At 47.1% G+C, this 24929-nt stretch overlaps 1 protein-coding gene across 1 annotated transcript; it reads right to left on the bottom strand.

Annotated features, from left to right (window-relative positions):
- Nucleotides 1–10213: 10213 nt before the first annotated feature.
- On the bottom strand, nt 10214–24156 carry IL2RB (interleukin 2 receptor subunit beta). The gene is made up of 10 exons (XM_073330225.1): nt 23897–24156; nt 22586–22694; nt 22086–22206; nt 21045–21120; nt 20167–20275; nt 19100–19248; nt 18408–18576; nt 15987–16098; nt 13971–14055; nt 10214–13182 (listed from the first exon to the last, which is right to left on the bottom strand). Exons 2-10 carry the CDS (start codon nt 22665–22667, stop codon nt 12352–12354), a joined length of 1734 nt encoding a protein of 577 aa, XP_073186326.1. The 5' UTR covers nt 22668–22694; nt 23897–24156; the 3' UTR covers nt 10214–12351.
- Nucleotides 24157–24929: the final 773 nt, after the last annotated feature.

The following is a 24929-nucleotide window of genomic DNA, read 5'->3' on the forward strand; positions in this document are numbered from 1 at the left end:
CTAGTCAGGCAGCAGACCATCGGTGAGGCTGAATTATCTATGCATCCCTTCCTCCCTTCCTATGTGTCCTTTACCATCTATATGCTCCTCTTCCTATCTGTGTATCCCCTTATTATCTATGCCTAGGGCCCTACCAAATTCACGGTCGTGAAAAACGTGTCACAGACAGTGAAATCTGGTCTTTTGTGTGCTTTTACCCTCTACTATACAGATTTCACAGGGGAGACTAGCATTTCTCAAATTGAGGGTCCTGACCCAAAAGGGAGTTGCAGGAGAGTCACGGTATTGCCACCCTTACTTCTATGCTGCCTTCAGAGCTGGGTGGCTGGAGAGCGGTGGCTATTGGCTGGGTGTCCAGCTCTGAAGGCAGCACCCCGTCAGCAGCAGCACAGAGGTAAGGGTGGCAATGCCATCCCATCCCATCTCTGAAGACAGAACCCTGTCAGCAGCAGTGCAGAAGTAAGGAGGGCATAGTATGGTATTGCCACCCTTACTTCTGTGCTGCTGCATGCAGAGCTGGGTGCCGGAGGATGGTGGCTGCTGACTGAGGGCCCAGCTCTGCAGGCAGCAGCACAGAGGTAAGGGTGTCAATACCACACCGTGCCATCCTTCCTTCTGCGCTGCTGCTGGCGGCGGCGCTGCCTTCAGAGCTGGGCTCCCGGCTGGCAGCCGCCACTCTCCAGCTGCCCAGCTCTGAAGGCAGCGCCGCTGCCAGCAGCAGTGCAGAAGTTAGGGTAGCAGCACCGCAACCCCCCCTACAATATCTTTGAGATCCCCCTACAATAATCTTGCAACCCCTGAACAACTCCTTTTTGGGTCAGGACCCCTACAATTACTACACTGTGAAATTTCAGATTTAAATAGCTGAAATCATGAAATTTATGATTTTTAAAATCCTATGACCGTGAAATTGACCAAAATGGACTGTGAATTTGGTAGGGCCCTATCTATGCCAAATCCCTAGGACCTTGCTCATTGCTTTCACAAGCAAAACTCCTGTTGAAGTCCCGCAGGAGTTTATTCAGTCATTACTTAGGCAGCAGCTGACTGAGACCTTTAGGATCATGCCCTATCCATCCTCCTGCTAGCTCTGTGCCCCTAGCGTCTGTATGTCCTAGCTTTTTAATACATTCCCCAACATACCTGTGTCTCCCCACAAATCTCACTGAATGCAACAGTATCACCTTTGCAGACTGCTGAGCTCCAGGGTTCTGCAAGGCAACAGGAATGCTTTCAAATGTTGCAAAACCCACACTAAGGTACCTCCTTGCTACCCCACCTCTCCCCACTCCTCACTGATGGATACTAGGGAGCGGTGACCCCCCAAATGTAATTCAGCCCTCTACCTTCTACATCGCCATCTTTACTCCTCCTCCCACAACACTTGATTGTCTGACTTATTCCTGCCTTCTCCCCTTCCTGTAATCCCCCGTGATTCTCTGCAAAGAAGTACTGTAGCCTGCCAAGACTGGATGCTCCTGGGCTGGCCTCCTCGGACACTTTCCCTCTCCTGTCCCTTAAGAGGCCCTGTGAAAGTCCTGTCACACAATAACATACTAGCAGAGGCCAAAGGATTTGCATGTCTCCTTCACTGAGAAGCGATGTATGAGTGTGTGTGAACGTGAGGGGGTGTCAGAGAGTGCCTGAGTGTGTGTTAGCATGTTCCAAAGCCTGTTTACATGGTGCTCTGCCTGCCTGGAGGACACACGTGTGTGTGTGTTAGTGAGTTATGTACATGCATGGGACTGTGCCTGTGTGTGTTAGAGTGTAGGTGTGAGGGGTCTATGTGAGTGCCTGTTAGAGGAGGTCCCTAGGGGGTTGAAGCATGTGGATGCACATACATGTGCTCACATGGAAGTCTGTATTACCATGTATGCTGCATGACCACATGAGAACAACAAAGGACAGCCAACATTCCTTATTCACCCCGATACTGAGGCTCCTCCCAACCCTCAACTTTGCTCCTCAAATACAGAGACACATGTAAAAAGAACAGGAGGACTTGTGGCACCTTAGAGACTAACAAATTTATTAGAGCATAAGCTTTCGTGGGCTACAGCTCACTTCATTGGATGCATTCTATGAATTCTATGCATCCAATGCAGTGGGTTGTAGCCCACGAAAGCTTATGTTCTAATAAATTGGTTAGTCTCTAAGGTGCCACAAGTCCTCCTGTTCTTTTTGTGGATACAGACTAACATGGCTGCCACTCTAAAAAGAGACACATGTAAAAAATGTTAAAAAAAAAAAAGCAACTCAGTGGAAACATCTAACTTAACAAGAGTGGGCACAAAGACAACAATGAATCCATTAACGCCACCACTTCCTGTCTCCTACAACCCTCTCACATGCGGTAGAGATCGGAATACACCGATGTTGCTCTTCACTGTGGTCTCCTTTCAGCTGACGTTCCTCAGGGGTATCCCCCCACCCCAGAGCAGAAGGGAGGAGTCGAGGGTCTCTACTCCACCTTCAAGGGATTCCTTCAAAACAGCAGCCGCATAAAGAACCACAAACTGATCAAAAAGAGCCTCCCTTTGCTAGAAGATCAATTCTAGGCACTGGGGTTTCCCCCAGAGCTACAGACCTACCTTTGAAACCTCCAGCTCTGCGTGTGGCCAGGCGCACACACATTGGTAGACATGTGTTTACTCAAGCCCCTGGCCTCTCTGGCGATCAATAATCTGAGGCCATGTCCCTTTGTTTTGGCCTTTGCCCTGTCCTGCCCTACAGAGAGGGCTGAGCTTGCCCAGGAGAGCCACAGCTTTCTCTAATGGAGGATGACTCAGAGGGAAAGGAGGTTTGACAAGAGAGAGGATCTGCAGGCTGTGAAGAGATGATGCTGTAAACAGCCAGGGTAACAGTTCCCCTGTCCCCTGAGAAGCCTAACCTGGAAAGCAGGTGCAGATGGATCACAGATTCCCTCTATGGGGGCAACTAGTTGCTCAGCAACCGCTTTCTGTCTTAGTTACGCTCATGGGTCCCAGTGGAGATAAAAGGCACAAATGGCACTGAGAAGAAAAGACTTGTTCAGACAGGGTAGGGTGGGGGACGCTCTTGCTGAAAGCAGTGGGCTGTACAAAGGCGGGACAATGGGAGGTGGCAGGGGCTAGCACTGTCCAAACTAATAGCACTGGTAAGAACTAGGCAAAGCTTTATCCATGCCCCTCAGTCCTGTCCTGTAACGCTCCCTGCCACTCCAATTATCAGCCTCCCCCTGTCCCTTCTTTGCCAATTCTCCTCACCTTCACCCTAGAGCACCCACTGCTAATCCAACCCTTGGCTCCCACGCGGATTTGCCAGTGCCCCTCACTCCAGCTTGGCACATCCCATTTCTTTAGCCCCAGGCTCTCCATGCAGCTCTGACAATACATCTCACCTGACTCACCTTCTGGCGTACAGTCCAGGGACCCCACCCTACATGCACCCTTGTGCTCTGAAAATGTACCTCGTTTTTTTTTTTTTTTTTACCAGAAGTACCTATGCTTTAGCCATAAAGAAATAAAGGCCAAGGCAAATGGGGAGACAGTTATATCTTTTATTGGACCAACTTCTGTTGGTGAGAAAGATGAGCTTTAGAAGTTGGTCCAAGGAAAGATGTATTTTTATGTTATTTTATTGAGAAGAATAGATAGGCCTGTAACCAGAGCTGATCCAGAAAATAGGAGGGTGTGCTGTCTTCCAGGTGCTAAGATACGGGATGTAGACCTGAGGTTAAAAAGGATTCTAAAGGGAGCGGGAAAGAATCCCCTAATTATCCTTCATGTGGGAACAAATGATACGGCTAGATTCTCACTGGAAAGTATTAAGGGAGACTATGTTAGGCTGGGGAGGACGCTTAAGGAAATTGAGGCTCAGGTGATCTTTAGTGGGATTTTGCCTGTTCCTAGAGAAGGGCAACAAAGGTGTGACAAGATTATGACTATCAATAGATGGCTTAGGCAGTGGTGCTATAAGGAGGGCTTTGGGATGTATGGCCATTGGGAGGCATTCATGGATAGAGGACAGTTCTCTCGGGATGGACTTCATCTGAGTAGGGAAGGAAATAGACTTCTAGGATGGAGGCTGGCACAACTGATTAAGAGAGCTTTAAACTAGGAATTTGGGGGAGATGGTTGGGAGATGTCCAGGTAATCTCCACGCCAGAATTTAGCATAGAGTGGAAAGAAAATGAAGTAAGAGTGGATACAGCTGTAGGTAGGAGGAAGGGCAGTGTAGATACAAGTCTAATAGGTTATACTGGTAGTAAAATAACCGTGCCTAATAGGGTACAGAATGTGAGTGAGGCCAAACAGCAAAAATTAAGATGTTTGTACACTAATGCAAGGAGCCTAGGTAACAAAATGGAGGAACTAGAGTTACTGGTGCAGGAAGTGAAACCAGATATTATAGGTATAACAGAGACCTGGTGGAATAGTAGTCATGATTGGGCTACAGGTATTGAAGGGTATGTGCTGTTTAGGAAAGACCGAAATAAAGGTAAAGGTGGTGGAGTAGCACTGTATATCAATGATGAGATAGAATGTAAAGAAATAAGAAGCGATGAAATGGATATGACTGAGTCTGTCTGGGCAATAATTAAATTGGGGAAGAAAACTATTAGAGCCTCCCCTAGGATAGTGCTTGGGGTGTGCTATAGACCACCGGGATCTAATTTGGATATGGATAGAGCCCTTTTTAATGTTTTTAATAAAGTAAATACTAATGGAAACTGTGTGATCATGGGAGACTTTAACTTCCCAGATATAGACTGGAGGATGAGTGCTAGTAATAATAATAGGGCTCAGATTTTCCTAGATGCGATAGCTGATGGATTCCTTCAACAAGTAGTTGCTGAACCGACTAGAGGGGATGCCATTTTAGATCTGGTCTTGGCGAGTAATGAGGATCTCATAGAGGAAATGGTTGTAGGGGATAATCTTGGCTCAAGTGATCATGAGCTAATTCAGTTCAAATTGAATGGAAGGATTAACAAAAATAAATCTGCAACTAGGGTTTTTGATTTCAAAAGGGCTGACTTTCAAAAATTAAGGAAATTAGTTAGGGAAGTGGATTGGACTGAAGAATTTATGGGTTTAAAGGTAGAGGAGGCCTGGGATTATTTTAAATTAAAGCTGCAGAAGCTATCGGAAGCCTGCATCCCAAGAAAGGGGAAAAAATTCATAGGCAGGAGTTGTAGACCAAGCTGGATGAGCAAGCATCTTAGAGAGGTAATTAAGAAAAAGCAGAAAGCATATAGGGAGTGGAAGAAGGGAGGGATCAGTAAGGAAAGCTACCTTATTGAGGTCAGAATATGTAGGGATAAAGTGAGACAGGCTAAAAGTCAAGTAGAGTTGGACCTTGCAAAGGGAATTAAAACCAATAGTAAAAGGTTCTATAGTCATATAAATAGGAAAAAAACAAAGAAAGAAGAAGTGGGACCGCTAAAAACTGAGGATGGAGTGGAGGTCAAGGATAATCTAGGCATGGCCCAATATCTAAACAAATACTTTGCCTCAGTCTTTAATAAGACTAAAGAGGATCTTAGGGATAATGGTAGCATGATAAATGGGAATGAGGATATGGAGGTAGACATCACCATATCTGAGGTAGAAGCGAAACTCAAACAGCTTAATGGGGCTAAATCGGGGGGCCCAGATAATCTTCATCCAAGAATATTAAAAGAATTGGCACAAGAAATTGCAAGCCCATTAGCAAGAATTTTTAATGAATCTGTAAATTCAGGGGTTGTACCATATGATTGGAGAATTGCTAACATAGTTCCTATTTTTAAGAAAGGGAAAAAAAAGTGATCCAAGTAATTATAGGCCTGTTAGTTTGACATCTGTAGTATGCAAGGTCTTGGAAAAAATTTTGAAGGAGAAGGTAGTTAAGGACATTGAAGTCAATGGTAAATGGGACAAAATACAACATGGTTTTACAAAAGGTAGATCGTGCCAAACCAACCTGATTTCCTTCTTTGAGAGAGTAACAGATTTTTTAGATAAAGGAAACGCAGTGGATCTAATTTATTTAGATTTTAGTAAGGCGTTTGATACTGTGCCACATGGGGAATTATTAGTTAAATTGGATAAGATGGGCATCAATAGGAAAATTGAAAGGTGGATAGGGAATTGGTTAAAGGGGAGACTACAACGGGTCCTACTGAAAGGTGAACTGTCAAGTTGGAGGGAGGTTACCAGTGGAGTTCCTCAAGGATCAGTTTTGGGACCAATCTTATTTAATCTTTTTATTACTGACCTGGGCACAAAAAGTGGGAGTGTGCTAATAAAGTTTGCAGATGATACAAAGCTGGGAGGTATTGCTAATTTAGAGAAGGACAGGGATACCCTACAGGAGGATCTGGATGACCTTGTAAACTGGAGTAATAGGAATAGGATGAAATTTAATAGTGAGAAGTGTAAGGTCATGCATTTAGGGATTAATAACAAGAATTTTAGTTATAAGCTAGGGACGCATCAACTAGAAGTAACGGAGGAGGAAAAGGACCTTGGAGTATTGGTTGATCATAGGTTGACTATGAGCTGCCAATGTGATATGGCTGTGAAAAAAGCTAATGTCGTCTTGGGATGCATCAGGAGAGGTATTTCCAGTAGGGATAAGGAGGTTTTAGTACCGTTATATAAGGCACTGGTGAGACCTCACCTGGAATACTGTGTGCAGTTCTGGTCTCCCATGTTTAAGAAGGATGAATTCAAACTGGAACAGGTACAGAGAAGGGCTACTAGGATGATCCGAGGAATGGAAAACTTGTCTTATGAAAGGAGACTCAGGGAGCTTGGCTTGTTTAGCCTAACTAAAAGAAGGTTGAGGGGAGATATGATTGCTCTCTATAAATATATCAGAGGGATAAATACCAGAGAGGGAGAGGAATTATTTAAACTCAATACCAATGTGGACACAAGAACAAATGGATATAAACTGGCCACTAGGAAATTTAGATTAGAAATTAGACGAAGGTTTCTAACCATCAGAGGAGTGAAGTTTTGGAATAGCCTTCCGAGGGAAGTAGTGGGGGCAAAAGATCTATCTTGCTTTAAGATTAAACTCGATAAGTTTATGGAGGAGATGGTATGATGGGATAACATGGTTTTGGTAATTAAATATTCATGGTAAATAGGCCCAATGGCCTGTGATGGGTTTTTAGATGGGGTAAGATCCAAGTTACCCGGGAAAGAATTTTCTGTAGTATCTGGCTGATGAATCTTGCCCATATGCTCAGGGTTTAGCTGATCGCCATATTTGGGGTCGGGAAGGAATTTTCCTCCAGGGCAGATTGGAAGGCCCTGGAGGTTTTTCGCCTTCCTCTGTAGCATGGGGCACGGGTCACTTGCTGGAGGATTCTCTGCTCCTTGAGGTCTTCAAACTACAATTTGAGGACTTCAATAGCACAGATATAGGTGTGAGGTCTTTTTTAGGAGTGGTGGGTGAAATTCTGTGGCCTGCATTGTGCAGGAGGTCAGACTAGATGATCATAATGGTCCCTTCTGACCTAAATATCTATGAATCTATGAATCTATGAATCTATGTTACCTTACCCACCTCATCTCTGTAATATCCTGGGGCCAACATGGCTACAACAAAGTAAATGGAGTCACCTCAGTGATAATCATTAGTGGAAATTCCCTCTTAGCCGACAGAGGTTACCTTGATATAGCTCTCCCTTGGTATTGTCACTAGTCTGTTATTAGCTGGTGAGGAATAGTCTTTCAGCAGGAAGTCAGGGGTTCAAATCTAGCCTCGGGCCAGCTGAGAATGAAATCTGTTACTATACAGTGTCTTTACCGCAGTTTTTAGTGGACAAGTACTCAGATCACCAAAACTATGTGTTTATTATACAACTCTGGTCACTGTACTATCTGAGCACCTCTCACCCATGAATGAAATTACCCTCCCTACAGCCTGGGACTCAGGGAAGGATCATTATCACCACCATTTTACAGATGGGAAACTGAGGAACAGAGAGACTAAGGGTAAACATTTTAAAAGTGCCTAAAGGACTTAGAAGCCTAAGTCCCATTTTCAAAAGTGATTTAGGGTCATATTTTTAAAGGCATTTAAATGCTTAGCTGCCTTTCTAGGTACCTAATACCTTTATATATCTGGCACTTGAGCACCTAAGGGTAAAATTTTAGAAAACCCCTACATGGCTTAGGAGCTTAAGTCTTATTGAAAGTAAATGGGATGTGGGCTCCTAGGTGCTTAAATTCCTTTTGAAAATGGAACTTAGGCTCCTACATGATTTGGGTGCTTTTGAAAATTGTGCTCCAAGGTCACATGGGAAGTTTGTGACAGTGGGATTGAACCCAGATGTCGTGATTCCCAGGCCAGTGCCTTCAATACGAGATCATCCATCCTTCCTTCCAGAAAACAATTGCCTTGCCTTTGTTTATAGTCTTCGTAGAGAGGCCAAATACTGAGTCCAGGCTAATGTCTACATTACAATTTATGTCAGCAGAAATTATGTTGCACAGGGGTGTGTAAACCATCTCACTGACATAAGCGCCAGTGTGGACAGCAGTGTGTCAGGAGGTGGTTTTGTTATGCCAATGGGAGAGTTCTCTTCCATCAGCATAGAGCATCTTCACGAGACACGCTACTGCAGCACTGCTGCAGCACGGTACGTGTAGACATTAATCTAATCTAACCAATCTGAGTACCACATTCATCACTGTGGTATCTATGAATAAACCAAGAACACAGACCCAAAAGCAAATCTGACTTCAAAGGAGTTGCACCATCAAGGCTGAATTTGGCCCTGAATTACCACTTTCCCATGGTGCGGGATGGGGACTGGCTGTTGTGCAGTTCTCCGCAGGTCAGAAATGAGGTACGTTGGTAGGGATGTCAGGGTAGCGTGTGTGTGTAAACCTGCATTGCTGCTATCTATGTTGTACCTGTGCTCCAGATAGAGGACTCTGTCTCCAGGACTGCTGGCCCAGCACTTTTCACTGGTGCTGGAGTTCAGTTTAATAAGGAAACTATAATTGATGGACACTGTCCTGTGTTGTACTTTTTCTGTGGCTTTGTCCATGCTACATTTGGATCAGCTGGGGGCCCTTTAGACCTTCATGGCACTTCCAAGGAGTCTTCAGGACTCAGCAGAAAAGGGTCGTGAAGCAACTGGCAATGGCTCTTCTACGCCACAACTCAACTAATCTCATATCTGCAGCAACTTTAGACCACATGACCTGGTTTCCTGGAATAAAGGTCCAGTTATCTTCAGATCTTACGCTGAGCACTTCCTGCAACAACACATCACACATTCACACCCCAGAGTGGCTGCTGTCTCACTTCTAGCAGCTTACATGCTTGAAAACCATCAGCATTTTCAGAAGACATTTAGTTGGCCAAGTGATTCTCAGTGGCCTGCGGCAGTTTCGCTGCCAGCAATACTTCCTGAGTCTATCTGGAGGGGATCATAGTGACTAGGTTCTAAAATACAATTTACGTTACTTCTACCCTCCCTATTGCTGTCTGTGACTGAGGGTTAATTCCCCTGAAATGTCTTCCCCTTCCCCTGAAGCTGCTATCAATTACCCAGCTGTCTGTGACTGAAAACTATTCCTCCCGATGCCTCCTTTCTACTCCCTGAGCCCAGTGCTCAGCACATGAATGTCTGTGAATGAGGGTTCATCCCCCTGAAACTGCTATCTGATCCCTACATCTGCTGTCCAAAGGATCTAATTCAAAGCCCACTGAAGTCAATGGGAGTCTTGACATTCTTTTAATAGAGTCATAGAGTATAAGGTAGCCAGAAGGGAGCACAACTAGTCTGACCTCCTGTATAGCCCCAATACCAGCCACACCCTCACATTAAACCCAACAACTGAAATTAGACCAAAGGATTGCAGCCCACAGGAGACTAACTTTGGATCAGGCCCAACAGCTGAACTATCTATGAGTGAAGGACAATCCCCTAAAATACCTCCTTCTGCTCCCTGAGCCTAATCTACCAAGGTCCAACAATCTTTGGCTAAAGGCAAATTCCCTTTCTGCCCCCTGAACTCATTGTTTAGGCAGCAGACTATCTGTGACCAAGAGCTAACCCCCCTCATGCCATCTTCCTGATCCCTGAACTGTGATCAAGAACTAACTTCCATCCAACCAGTAGCATTTGTTAATATCCAAGTTCCCCTACCAAATGGCAAGGAAAAATGTACTATTTTGAAACTGCATTGATTTTTATTTTATTGACAAAAGGGCTGGTATTTGTTACTCATTTTAGCAGCAAGAATGATTAAAAAGCTTATGAAGAAATACGTAGGAACAGAGGAACCGCTATGGGATCATTGGCCATCTAAGCTAGCATTCAGCCTGGCAGTGCTTACTCTTTATGGTGCATCTTGAGAGCTTCCCATAGCACAGTAAATACACTGGGCGGCCTTGTCCTCACTCAGCTGGGAAGCAGTTGTTTCTTCTTTATCCCCAGTCTCTCTGAGATGGTGGGACAACAGGCATCCTGAGACATGTGCAGTGGTTTGGAGAAAGTGCTACAGGAACGGGTTGGCTCCCTGCAACCTTCTCACTGCTAACCAGGCCAGGCTCCATTCTATTGCCATATCAGCAGCACTTTAATGACAAAATCAAACCCAATGGACACCCATTTATCTGACAAGCACAGCGTTCAATTTAATAACTCAGGAGAATGAAAACTGGGAGAATAATTTTGGTGCTGAAACATGAGTACCAGGACAAAGGGGGAAACTCAACTCTAGTGTGGAAATGGGGAACGGTGAATTAAATTTGGGTGAATCTTGGAAGGTTTACAGAAGCGTCCTAAAGATCTGGATAAGTTCCTCAAAAGTTTGGATGCTTACCCAAATTTATTTGGTTTGGAAATCTCATGTGAGAGAGATCAGGTCTTTTTAGCATGAGGTTGGTATTTCCCATGTCTAGACAGGTCTGGAAAGATGGCAAGAAAAAGATACAATAGATACAAAGGATGGTCACAGGAATGGATGGACGGATACCATGGAACCAACATCAGCAGTCTTCCCTCTATCCCCAACCTCCCTGGATATTTCAGCACTTCTGTCCCAAATCAGAAAATATGGAGGCACTACAAAATGCTATCCAAACTTTTTTTGACCCAAATGAACGGACTGAGTTTTGGTTTTAGGCAAAGGTGAGGATCTGTAGTCATTTATCTGGAGCTGATTTACCTGCCTTTACTGCTAATTGGAGAATGATTCCCTCCAAACAAAGGAAGGAATGGGGATTACCAATTAGATGATTTCTACTTACTACAGGATGTGGGATGGACTCTTCCGCAATTATCTTAACATAGTCGAATGACAGGGTTTTGGTTTGTAGGGCAAAGAGGCTTTTGATTTCATTGAAAGATTGCACCAAGAATGGGAAATGTTGTACTCTATTTTATTGCTAGCATCTCACTTGCTTCCCCCACACCTCATAAGATGGGGGAATTTTCCCCAGTATTTTTTGCCGATAGTAGTGATTGTTTTTTTTAATCACATCCCTTGCATGACTTGACTCATTTCTAGCTTTGAATTGTCTTTGAAGACCCAAGCCCAAACCCAGATATCTGGTTGGGACCAAGCTGATTAGAATATTCACTTCACACAGTCTGGAGTGGGAAGGATGCAGGAAATGAAGTAAACCCCAGGCCAATCAGTAAGGACCATCCTTAACCCCTTCCATCACCCCCATCTTCAGCAGCCCCCAGCACTCACTAGCAGCTTAAGTATTTCTACTCCCCTATAGATGCTTACATGCCCTGTAAATTGGTACTTGAGGAATGGAAAGTTTGGCTGCTCAGCCTCAGAGTTTGGTACTATCCTTAAGCTGAGTTGCAGAGCAATCCAATTTCTCTTTCTCCACTTGTCCTATGTACTTTAATAGTTGTAATGCCCCTTTCTGACTTTCTCAATTTCATCTCTATCCATCTGTCTACCCATTCATCTATCTAGTTCTCCTTCCATGGTATCCATCCAGCCACAGTATCTACCAAGATGTTAGCATACCCATGGTGTTGTAAGTACCACAGAATCCATCCATGCACACATCTCTCTTCCTGAGCATCCTTTTTCTTAGGTTTTCATCCCTTCATATGTTCACCCATCCCCAATCCAAAGATGATCTATTAGGGCCTTTACTTTCCCTTCAGGTTGTAGGTTTGGATCACGCTTGTTCCATGTGCCACTAAAGGTCCCATTCCCTTGCAACAGTGAAAAGTACAAGGGTCTCTCTCCACGCTAGTAAAAAGATAGGTCCCACTGGGTTTGTTAAAACTAATGTCCAACTTCTTGTTCTCTCAGACAGTTTGTCTGTTTGTCCATCCCTCCCTCCAGAGAAGGCCTCAAGCTCAGAAGGTTCTCGAGGCAGATCTTAGACCGAATGATGGTTGTATTGGCTTTGGAGCTCACTCAAAGATAGGTAGGCCTCAGTGTTTGGGACCTGGCTGGAGAAAGCTGTCCTGTGGAGATCATCAGTTTGACTTTGCCTCAGAGGCATGGGCTGGGAAAACAAAGAGCTAGCATCTGCCATAGTAGTAGTGGAACTGATTTCAGGGCCTGCGTCCCCAGCCTCTTCTGTGGTTTGAATGGCATCGTTGTCATGCAACCCTGGGATATCTGAGAAGACCATGCCAGGCTTCTGTTGGGATTCAGAGAGCTGTAAAACTGTGACGTTTCCATTCACCTTCTCATCCTGCTCCAATACCGATGCTGGGGATGAGCTCTCGGGTGACAGAAGAGCCTCAGGAAGTGCCCCAAGCCCATTGGTTGTGTTCTGTATCTCTCCCACAAAGGAACTGTTCTGGAAACCTTGGTTTGCTTCGATGCAATGAAGAAATCCGGAAGAGAACAGTGGCAGGTCATTCTCCAGCATGCAGAGATCTGGGGAAGGGAGTGCTCCGTAGGAATCACCATCTTCACTGCCACTGCTCTTCCGGGCGAAAGGCTCGTAGGTGAAATACACCTGGCAGGGCTCAATCTCATAGGAGTCAGGGAGGTGGAAAAAGAAGTAGCCTTGGTTGGTGAAGCAGCTAGTCAGTGAGTGCCCGCTGGTTTCTGGGGGGGCACCAGAGGTGAGAAAAGCCTTGGGAAGGAGAAGCTGGGACTCCTGTTTCTCCTTCTGAATTATCTCTAGCTCTGAGATCTCTGGGGAGATACTGCTCATGCTGAAGAGAGACGTGGAAAATGGAGAGGAGAGCCATTTCTGAAGCGGAAGGAAGGGAAACACAGAAGAGATATTATTATGTTCAAAGTGGCAGCAGTATAACACTCTCACAACAGAGACACAGAGGCCTAGGGTCTCTTTTCCTTCATGCCCATGATGAATACACTCCGGACATCTCCCATACAGAATATACGCCCTTATCATCACTCCTCTGGGATCTCCATAGGGAATAGGTCCCTGGGGATCCCTCGCCAGGCTCTGAGCCATTTTAAAAGAAGGAACCAGCCTCAAGAGCTTTCCATGCGTGATCTCCATAAAAAAAGGGAGGAAGAAAAAGAAAGGGATCTAGAAATAGAGAAAGAGAGAGAGTAGCAGAGAAAAAGAGAGGAGTTGAAGGGAGAGAGAGGAAGAACATGACTAACAGCCAGAGGAGGGACTAGAGGAAGTGAAGAAGAAGGCATAGAAGCAGGATGGGATGGTCTCCAAGAGCCTTGAGCTCTCCTATACTCCTGTGTGCTCTCTCAGCCCTTCCTGTCAGCAGAGCAGAGTGCTGAGGTTTGGTGGTTTGTACTTTCTTGGTTCTTTACTTAGAGATGCAGCAGCCAAGTGGCAGCTTAGAAAGGTCAAAAATAAAACTAAAGCAAATCCCCCAGCAGCAACCAGTGCTGGAGGGTCCAGTGATACACGCACACACTAGATCTGGGAGCCGGACATCCTTCCCATCCATCTGCAGCATGAGGGAGGCAGCCAGTCGTCTCCTTCTTTCCCTCCTCGTCCTTCTCTGACCCCCCTCCCATGAACAGCCCGCCTGCCCCTGGTCCCCATACCTGAACGTCGCCTCTGTGCACAGTGCTCAGCGGGGGAAAGAACTTGTCTGGGTCTGGAATGTAAATCTTCAGCACCTTCTTAAGCCTTCACCAGAGAGAGAGAGAGAGAGAGAAGTGAACGTGATATGTAGACCTACGGTCTTCCAGGGGCCTGACCCTCTGCTCACTGGCACCAGTGTAAATGAATAATATCTCCACTAAAGTCACTGGAGTTATGCTGGTATAAAAATGGTGTAAGTAAGGGAGAACCAAGCCCCAGAGCTCTTTATCCCCCATCCCGCACCCGTAGCCTGAGAAAATCTCTGCATTTGCCGATGGATGTATTAGGGACACAGAAATTGAGAGAGAAAATGGTATTGCAAAAGCTATTTCCCTCAGCCCTATCCCCAGAGCTGATAATGTCGCCATTCACCAACATCCTTGCCTGCCTCTCCCTGTTGCCCAGGCCTGTCCATTCCTTTCATTAGCTGCCAAGCTGGGAGAGTCGCCATCTTTGGTCCAAATTCCTGGTATGGTTTCCAAGGCCTGGTTGCCATGAGCTGATTGTGCCTCACTTGGTTGCCATCACAGCGATGCAGAGATTGCAGAAATTGCAGTGCCATCATGAAATGGCAGCATGAGATGGCAACACTACAATCTCCATGTCCTGTCATCAGGATTCAGCATGGCAGTGTTGTATGGCGTTCACACTGCAGCACCACTTCATGACGCCTTACACCATCATGACATAACAAGCTACACTGGTATTGCCAGACCATACCAGAGCCAAGTCATCCTGTCTGCTTTTCCTGTCTCTCAAAGTGGCCAATACCGAATCCTTCAGATACTTAAAGGTCTCCTAATGCACCTTTACTGTGCAATAATCTATGGTGAGGGGAATTCCTCCTGACCCCCTTCAGCCTGTGCTCTGAAGCAGGAGGATTTGATAGTCCTTGTACATTTATACTAGCTTGCATCACTGCAGATGCTATTTTCATTCCTGCATGACTAATCCTTTTCTGCACAGCATTATCCTGCATCATTGAGTTCCACAGGTTAATTATACATTCCGGGAAGAGGATTAGCTGTGTTTATATGTGTTGTAAACAGAGTGCTCCCTTGCCCTTGCATTATGACACAGGGTAAACAGGAGAGGCCAGTTGGCTTTCTCTAGTCCCATAATCATTTTACACACTCCTAAAATCTCTCCTCCTCTGCAAATGAAATAGTCCCCCTCTGTAATCCATCTTTATAGGCAAGCACCTCCCCCCTCTGATATTTGGATTGCTTTTCCCTGTGTCTTTTTTTATTCTGCTGTGTCCCTTTCTGAAATGAGGTGACTAAAACTGAAACCATTTTCAATGTCCATGATGCTGTCAGGCTATTCTCTATATTATTGTACCGGGTGCCCTTGTGCGGCATGTTCAGCATTAATTCAGAACAATATCAGGACAGAAATGATGGACAGGAAGAGGTTTAAATCAGCATCCCACCAAAAAAAGGTAGAACTATCCTGAGTGCAGGGGCCTGTCCCATGACCTATAATCAGAGGGTGAAATCCAAACCTTATGCAGTGGGCCTGCATGCAGTCCAAGCACTAGTCATGTCCCACTGTAGCACTGTTTTGAGAGATTAAGGGGTGCATAGGCCTTGTTCTGGTTCTTCTACACAAAGGTGAATTTCAGCTAGACGGTCAGATTTCTAAAGGTATTTAGGCACCTAACTCCTATTGATTTCAATGTGAATTCCTTTAAAAATATGGCCCAAAGAGAGAGTGTCCTGTGGCTATTTTGAGCTTGGTGATGTTATGACATCTCGCTGTGTCACAGTGTCTCAGCATCATGGTGCAAACACTGAATTCCCTCACTGTCAGGGCGTCCCTTGGGACAATGCCAGTAGCAACCCAGAGAGGCAGAATGACTCAGCTCCAACTCAGACTAAGGAACTCTGGCCTCATCTGAGAGACAGAAAATGAGGACAGAAAGGCACTCTGGGCTTGGGACAGGGTCTGGAGGGGACCATTCATGTCCCTTTTACCTTTTCAATGGCTGTGAGGTGATGATCAAGACAATGATGACAACAACGAAGATGGTGCAGATGGTCCCCACAAGGGCTGGCATCGTAAGCTGAAGGTCCCCCGGGGCTAGTTCTGCAAGAGGGGAGAGAGAGTTACTGGAAAGAGCCAGCCAGAACAGAGGAAATGGGAACCCCAGTCACTCCAGTTGGTTTTTTTTCACTTCTGAACAAAGAGGTTTGAGATCCAGGTCAGATAAGTGGGTGACTGGCCTTTATGATTAGGAACAGATCTGAGCCCCCCGAGCCTTGCCAATGCACCTCACAGCTCACCTGCAGCCTCTCTCTGCTATTCCTGTCCTGGACTGCCACACAACTGCAATGACCATGCACTTCATCCTTGACTTGCCACCCCCCTGCTATTCCCTCTTCAGCATAGCTCTACAAATGCACCTCAGCTCCGTCCTGCCCCACTCCTGTTACTCTTCATCTTCTGTCCCCTCTGCCAGGGCGCCTCATTTTGGACCTGCCGAGCCCCCTGGAATAGGGGAAAGGGTGCAGAGGAGAGAAGAGGGAAGGGAGCAGTGGGACACCTTTGGAGAAGCTTCTCCCTCATGTCCTTGAGATGTTAATAAGATCCCTTTGTTTCCTCCACCTCGGGGAACTTTGGCTCCCAGTTGCCACGACAGCTGGTTGTAGTTGAATCCTTTTCACTGACATCATATGCTATCAAAGTTTGATAGCCACAGCAAAACACTGCCCCTTCTAAACATAGCTGCTCCGTTTATATCATTACCTGCCTCAGCATGGGGGGACCCACGAGCTGCCTACTTCCTGTGAAGAAACTAAAACTAAAAGGAGCCAAGGACTCACCAGACACTCCTGCTGGAGATGGGATTTGCCAAGGCTGCAGGCTGCACAGGCTTCTGACTGGCCTGGACAGCTAGCCCTGCTCTGCACTGCCCACAGAGGAGTCCTGGGGTAACATTTTGCAGAAGCTGTTTAGACAGCTAACTCCCATTGATTTCAACAGGCGTTAGGCACCTCAGGACATTTAAACATCAGGCCCCACGGCACTTCAGAGCCTAGGTCCCACTGATTTTCAGTGAGCCTTAAGCACTGAAGGGCCCAAGTCACTTTTGAAAATGGGACTTAGGCTCCTAAGTTACAGGGGCTCTCTGGAAAGTGTTCCCCAGGCCTCTTGCTCCCCTGGTCAGGGAGTTGCTCTGCTGCACTTAGTGAGGGGAGGCCCCCACTGGAGTCTGTGACTGGAATCATGGCCCACTCCCATTGACTTTAATGGGGCCAGGCTTTCACTCTGGGGCTCTTGTGCTTTGGACCAGCAGGCCCTGCTCACCTGACCTGGGTCTAGGATTACAGGAAAGGCTCCTCTCAAGCTATTCCCCATCTTTCTATTGTACTTTGATTTGTGCATCCCTCCACTCCCCTACTTTTCCTGCTCCCACATAACTCCAGCCCTTGTTGTCCCCTGTGCCTCTCTCCCAGGGCCAGATTTAGAGGAAGGCGACCCAGGGGCGCCGGGCTTGGGGTGCTGTTTTTGTTGTTAGCGACAAAAGGGAAAATAGAATGTTTGAAGTAAAATGTTTCAGGTATTCCATATGTGGATTCATTTTTGACTGACCCTGTACAATGTTCTGGACCTTTGTAGAATCTCATGGAACATTCCAGACTTTCTGAGAACTACATTTTCCTTGAACATCCTAGAATGTCGTCAGCCGTGCCCTCGTGGGTATATACGGGATGGGGCATCGCCAGTCAGTCAGTGAGATATAAGAACGAAGGGAAGTGATGTGAGATCCCAGCTGCGATACTGTGAACCTTGTTTTATTGTGTAATTGTGAAAGTCTACTTTTGTTTTAAGACTTGAAGAGAGTAAGTAGCGACTAATAAAGGACATATTTAATGAAACATCAGAGATATCTATCAAACCCCTACCTGTAGGGGTTATAATATAAAAGAATATATTGTTACTTCTTTTGAACTAAAGGACTAGCGTTAATAGTCTAAGGCTGTCACCACTGTAACACTAGTTAATACTGCCCCATCCAATGTTGGTGCACTGTTCAATTTCTTGACGTTAGTACACTTCAGTTATTCTTAAAATTAAAAAGTTTCTATAAGCTCAGAGGAAACAAATGTTTTTATTTGCTTATATATAGCATGAATAAATACTGATTTATAGATCCTAGCTTGCAAATTTATCATTTTGTATGCCAGCGACAAATCATGCAGGCAAACCATGCATCAAAGTTATGATATGCCCTACACATTCAATAAAAAATAAGGTACTCAAAAGTTTAACAAAGGGGGGAGGGTGCACCAAAGACGCCCCTCACCTGGGGCACCATTTGGACTAGGGTTGTCCCTGCTCTCTCATCACCTATCTCCAAGCCCTGGCCTACCCACTCCTCTGAGTCTCATTACCTGAATATCCGCTATGATTAGTCCTCCATGCAAGCGTCTTGCTCCAGTTGCTCCACACACCATATGTGTTTGGCTTCACGCGAACTGAAGCCTCATACTCTGAGTCTGGCGAAAGGTTCTCAAGCCTCACCCATTCCTGGTCCTGCTTGATAGAGAGGAGCATGGCAGGCTGGAATGGAGTAAAAGTTACAGAGTGATTGCTATGTTCTCCCATCCACAGTCTACACCATCACACCTCTCCGCTGTCTAATCAGAACAGAATTGGCTCGGGGCCTCTCCCAGCCAGCATATCCTATATCCAAAGCTGTACCAGGAGGGCACCCCTTGCCCACATCAAAGCCCCTCTGCTCCACAGTGGGAGGAGACCCATTCTACCTTTTCCATCGCCGCAGTCTTGTCTGTCCCATACTGGGAGGACACCATTCTGATGCCTCTCATCCCAGCACTGGGCAGACTGGAACTTCCCTTTGCTTCCCTGCCATCACCATACGCTGGCAGATAAAGCTGAAGTAGGAGTCACTGCCCCCTTTGGCCTCTCCTCTGAGGCAAGGGCATTGCAGCCATCTGGGGAAGGGTCTAGAGCACAAGCGGGAATAGCAGGTTCTTTGCAGTAAGGCGGCTCTGTCCTCCTCCACTAGTTACAGGCCTGAGGCCCATCAGCAGGAGAAGCTAGTCTGGGATCCTGCACTCACCTCCCAGGGCTTTGTGCGATCTCTGCACAACACTTCAAATTCCCGTTTCTTTTTTAAGTAGTGAGACGAAATAGGAATTCTCCAAGTTAAATTGTAGCTGGAGTCACTGGTGTTTACCACTTGGAGGTTGTCAGGTGGCCTCAGCTGTACTGGGGAGAGAAGAGTGAGAGAGGCATTGGGACACACACCATGGGAAACAAAAGCAAACGCTACAATAGCGTTTTGCGCTCTCTCTCTCTCTCTGTTATGTGGCTTCATTGGCAGACACCCCTCTCCGGGGATGATCTCTGGGCCGTTCCACTGGGTGTGCGCATCTGTGAACCCACCCCAATCATTTGTCCCAAACAATTCATTTTGTGAAGATTGTCTCTTTTCCTGTTCCCCAGGGCGCTCTGCTTCTGCCCCCATTGAAATAGATGGCAAAAGTCCCGATGACTTTAGTGGAACAGGATCAGAGTCAAGCAATCTGTAGTCTTGCTAGGATTTTTTCCCCCACTAACTACAGAGGGCCAGTTGCTCAGCTGGGGTAAATCGGCACTGCCCCATTGCAGGCAGTAGTGCTGCATAGATTGACACCAGCAAAGGATCTAGCTCAACTTTTGCCACCAAAGGGCACAGCTTTAACAGATGAAGCTCTTATCCCCAGATCAATGCACCCAGGCTGGGGGCAGAGGGTGGTTGGTACCAAGCAGTATGTCAGAGCCTGTGCCCAGGGGAGCGGCAGTGCAATGCTGGAAGCAACAGGAGGAGGCATGGCGAATCTGTGGCAGGTAGTGTGACTAGACAGCAAATGTGAAAAATCGGGACAAGGGGTAGGGGGTAATAGGAGCCTATATAAGAAAAAGACCCCAAAACTGGGACTGTCCCTATAAAATTGGGACATCTGGTCACCTAGTGGCATGGCGTGACCGAGTGAGCATACAGTGGCAGTGGGGCAGGGAGACGAGGCAAGCCTGAGATCAGGCATGGGGTAAACAGAAGGATGCCTGGGGCGGACAAGGTGGCACAGGGGACAGATCTAACCACAGACGGAAGCCTTGGAGGATCAAACACTGATTAACACTCACTGTTGTCCCATGGTTTGAATTCCTGCTGTTGCATCACAGTTGTCCAGTTTTCCCCAACTTGGCAGGACACAGTCAGGTTAAGTGAGTCTGCAATGGTGAAGACCTGCCACTGCAGGAAAATTTGCTATTCGCATTACTAGTCCCCCACTATGTATTGTTCACATTTCTAAGGCCTCTATCGTCACAGGGATGTTAATGCATGACCATCATGCCTCCCATCCTAAGGCTCTCAAAGTGCTTTTCACATCTTAATAAGCAGGGCAGTGTTAGATTAGCCCCACTGGGGAAACTGAGGGATAGAGATTAGATGAGTTAAATATTCAAGAAGTGTTATCTCTTTTTCCACAAGGAGTGGAGTGTAAAGCAGATTGAAGCTGGGTAGGGGTGGCAGGGGCTTCTCCTTAAGTACCATCGGTCCTGCAGGATGCGATAATCAGGTTGTGTCACAGCTTCTCTGCCTTTATGCCACAACAACGCAGCCTCAGAGAGCATCACCCTGTGAGTACACACGGTCAGCACCTGGGGAGGCCATAACTCTGTGGGCACCATAACAGACCTGTGACCTCAGGCTGCAAGGCTCTGGACTGACCCATGGAAACAGGCACTGGGGCCTGCGTAGTTCTTGATGGGCTATGACTGGCGACGCAAGGAAGGGAGCTAAATACAACTATAATAACAGTGTGACACCTCCTGGGGTTTGTAGCAGATTGGCTGGGACGGTGACTGGATACTGACCCCTTGGAACCCTGCCCCAAGTCAGGAAATAAAGTTTTCTCTCATAGCACCACTTCTGTGTGCCACACTGTTATTACAGTGATAACCCATATACCAATCACCCCCAGCCCCTTTTATTAGCCAGTACATTTCAGTTGGCTTACCTCAACAATGTCTTCACTGAAGGCTAGTTCACATCTCCTGGGTGCCATGCTAGGAAATTCACAACTCTTTAGATCCCTGTCAGAGAGAAGACCAGAATACTGCTGAGCTGGAGGGGCTTGTATGCATGTAATTATTTATTTAGATTGGAAATCATCACAGGCACCCATCCAAGGCATTAGGCACCCAGACATCCTTGCTACTCCAATACAACGGAATCCCAACAGCATTAAACTAATGGTAACAGGAACTCAGCCAGCCACCTATATCACCTTCACTGATGTGAGGAGCACACCCTCAGCCTCCCTCCAAAACCCATCTCAAACAGATGTCTTTGACAGCGTGCCCAGAAAGTCATCAGATTCAAAGTATTATGGACCAGGCAGGGGGGAAGTTGCAGAGTCCTGGTGCTCTCACAGGCAAAACCCTGCCAGCCACCCACTCTGTTTTATGCCCAGCACCGCTGTGGCAGCTGCTGCAAGAGGAACTGTCTCCTGCATCCCTCCCCAGTGCTGCAGGGAGCACTGAGAAGGTGAACCACATTTTCCCTCCTACACACCTTGCAAGGCACTACTGCAAGAGGAGGGGAGGAGATGGAGTCAAACTGCTGCTCTACTCAGTGGGAGTCCTCTAGCCACTGCCACCTGCCTCTCTCCCCACCGGTGCTGACCTGCCCAGTTCCTCACCCAGCTCAGAGTTCAAAGACCTAGTACTGGGCGGGCGCCTGGAGCCCATTTGCTCTGACTCACTGTCCCCATTCAAGGGAAACTTGCTCTGCTTTCCACCCCACACATCAGCCCTGGCGAGCCCACTACCACAGTGGACACACCCATGCAGTCTCAGGAAAGCCAACAGCCGTCTGTGGAGACCCACCAACCACAAGAACCAAAGCAGACCTGTTCCTCAAATGAGCACCCACCTAACCACCAAAGGGGGTCTGGCTCCTCACCTGACCAACAACCCCATAGCTATAGACCACCGAGCCAAGATGATAATTAGAGCCTGACATTCACTGGCTTTGCTAAATAATTTCAGCCACGTACCTCTCATCAGTGTGAAACAAAGCGTCAAGTTGGCACAGTGCTTCTGTGTCATTCCTGTCTGGAGCCCAGGTGCAAAAGAGAGTCGCCCGCGAGTCATAAAAACAAGTTAGATTTGAGGGTGCTATGAATGGAGAAAAGATGGCATTACATCAATCCTGTCATGACAAAGGCATTAAGCATTAATGATCATTTCATCCAGTTCCATGCAGTGCCCAATTCATAGGCTGGCTAGTGCCCTGAAGAAACATCCAAGAAACACCTCCAAACAAGAATGGAAGAAACCTATGGCCCTTCTCACTTCTTCAATGCCCCAGAATGAAGAACCCCCAATAGGAACATGTATATTGCGTCGCTTTTGCTTAGTGCTTCCTGCCCTGTTGCAAGACATGGACAAACCTTCAAATTTCAGTGATCTTCCCATATCACATAAGGATAAATAGTGTCCCCACCCGCACACATCCCTAATTCTCCTGCTGGGACATAGGAGGACATTTTCTTACCCTGAGTGATTTTTGATGCCAGTGAAACATCTAGAAGGATGGACAGCCAGAGGCAAAGCAGAAGGGGAGGAGAAGGCTTCATCTCTGCCGTACACAGGAAGGGCTCGCACTGGAAGAGAGAAGAAGACACACACCCCAGCACAGGTGAGGATGACAAAGTTCCACACTTCTCTGTGGAGGAGGTCCCTGCAATAATCTTCTCCCTTGGTGCTATTACCAGGAGTCTGAGGCACTTCCAAGGTCTGCCCCCAACTGAAGCTCTGCATACACCCCAAGCTGCCCATGCCTGATGCCCAGATTAAATCCCACTCAACAGATTGCACCTATCTCCATAATCTGACCTGTCTCCTTCCTTGTGTGCTTTGCTCCGCAGTGAAACACTTTGCAATGCTAGCATTTAAACTGATAACGAAGTCAATGCCTTCTTGAAATGAATATGAGAGCACACCACTCAGAGCTGTTGTTTCAGGGAGGCTGCTGACTCAGGCAGACAGTACTGCCGGAGTCGCACCCAGTTTACATTATGAAGGGGTTTCTTTTCAACCCTAAGAACTCGCGACTTCAGGGAGTGGTTGTAGTTAATTAGCTGTGGGGTCAGGGGCCTTCTGGGTGGTCGGGAGTGTTAGTGGAGGGGCTAGGGATTAGTGGACGGAGTCTGAAGAACCTGAGTGGGACAGGGAAAATGAGGGTCATAGAAAGGATTTCATGTTCGGTAAATCTAGGTTTCAACATACTGACACACCCCGGGTCTCCGTGTTTGGACAGTCCTGAGCTACACCCCACACATAGCTCCAAGGATGGGCCCCACCCAGCGCAGCCTCGGAAGGAGCATTCGCTCTCCATATCCGTACCGCCCCAGGCTTCACCCACACTCATGCAGCTCCTCCAATGGCACCCCATTTTGCCCAGGGTCGTGGCAGGGGGAATAGCCCTCTATGTGCTCGAAAGGGGAGCCCTGGGTTGGTTGTACAAAACGAGGCGGTGTCTTGAGCAAACCCCGGACCCTTGTGGGAGGGGGCAGGACCTGTGATGGCTTGCCAGAGGGCTGCCATAGGGCACGGTCAGATTCCAGTTCTGATAGAAGATTTCAGTTCAGAGAAAGAGAGCAAACAAACAACAACCATCCTGTTCTTGGGAAATGTGGGGCATGATGAGAGGAGGGATGTGGAAACAGAGAGAGAGAGAGACAGAGATAAATAAACGATCAGACCTGGCCAATAGCTAGAAAAATATGTCAGACTGAAACTCCTTCCAAGAAGCTTCTCAGTTCAGCCACCCCCGTGTGGGAGCCGCTTGACATCGCCCCATTACCTTCCTATGCGATGGCCTCCTTAGCTGTGCAGTCGTGCCAGAGATGGCCCTCGGGGACTGGACCAGTCCGTCCAGTGGAGCTCAGGTGCCAGCCTTCAAATGGCAAGAGGTGGGGTGGGGCAAGAGTGGCTTCCAGTTCAGCACATGGCACTGCTAGTGGGAATGGACAGGGGCCGGAGCCGGGCAGCTCTGCAAGCACAAAGGGCTTGCTAGCTATCTGTCATTTCTTCACCTTGAGCACAGGAAGCTGCATCTAGCTTGCCCCGTCAAAGCGAGACTAAGCTCCGGAGTCCCGAAATGGCTAGCGAGGCCGAGAATAAAAAGCCCCAAACCACGTCCACTTCCTGACGGTAAAGGTGATGAGAGGGGGTGGGAAGGAATCAGGTATGAGGCTGCAGCACTAGGCTGAATTGGAGACTGGTCTGTGCGCAGTGCTACGCGAAGATATATCTCTGGGTGCGTGCCCCCTGCACACAAACACGCCCACAGTGACACGTGGACATGCTGATATTGGTTTAAGACTAGTTACACTGGGTTTGCTTGCCCCTACACATACCCAATACCAAACCCGATATAAGCCAGGTGTAAACTGATTTAAAAGCAACCCCACATGCACACGTTATACCAACTTCACTAAATCAGTTTGAAATCATGCCTGTAGTTCAGCCTGTGCAACTTTGTGTGTCTAGAGGGCCTCAGAAACAACCTCCCCACTCACACACGCAGTTGCACCACACACAACTACACCCTTCCCGCACACACAACTCCTCTGCCCACACGCCACTCACACAAACAAACAGACCCCTTGCCCCACAGAAATAATGATGGTTGGCTCTGTGCGTCTACACTGGCTGCTACCTGAGGGGCTCAGTTAATTAATCCACACAACACAACCATGAGGCAAGGATAAGACCCATTTTACAGATGGCCCGGAGAGGTTATGAAGCAACTTGCTCACTCAACAGGTAAGCAGTAGTGCCAGGAATAGAACCCCAGGAGTCCTGGCTCCTTCTCCTCTGTAGTGACCAGGGCA

The sequence above is a fragment of the Lepidochelys kempii genome, chromosome 1 (genome assembly GCF_965140265.1).
Source record: "Lepidochelys kempii isolate rLepKem1 chromosome 1, rLepKem1.hap2, whole genome shotgun sequence".
Classification (NCBI taxonomy): Eukaryota; Metazoa; Chordata; order Testudines; family Cheloniidae; genus Lepidochelys; species Lepidochelys kempii.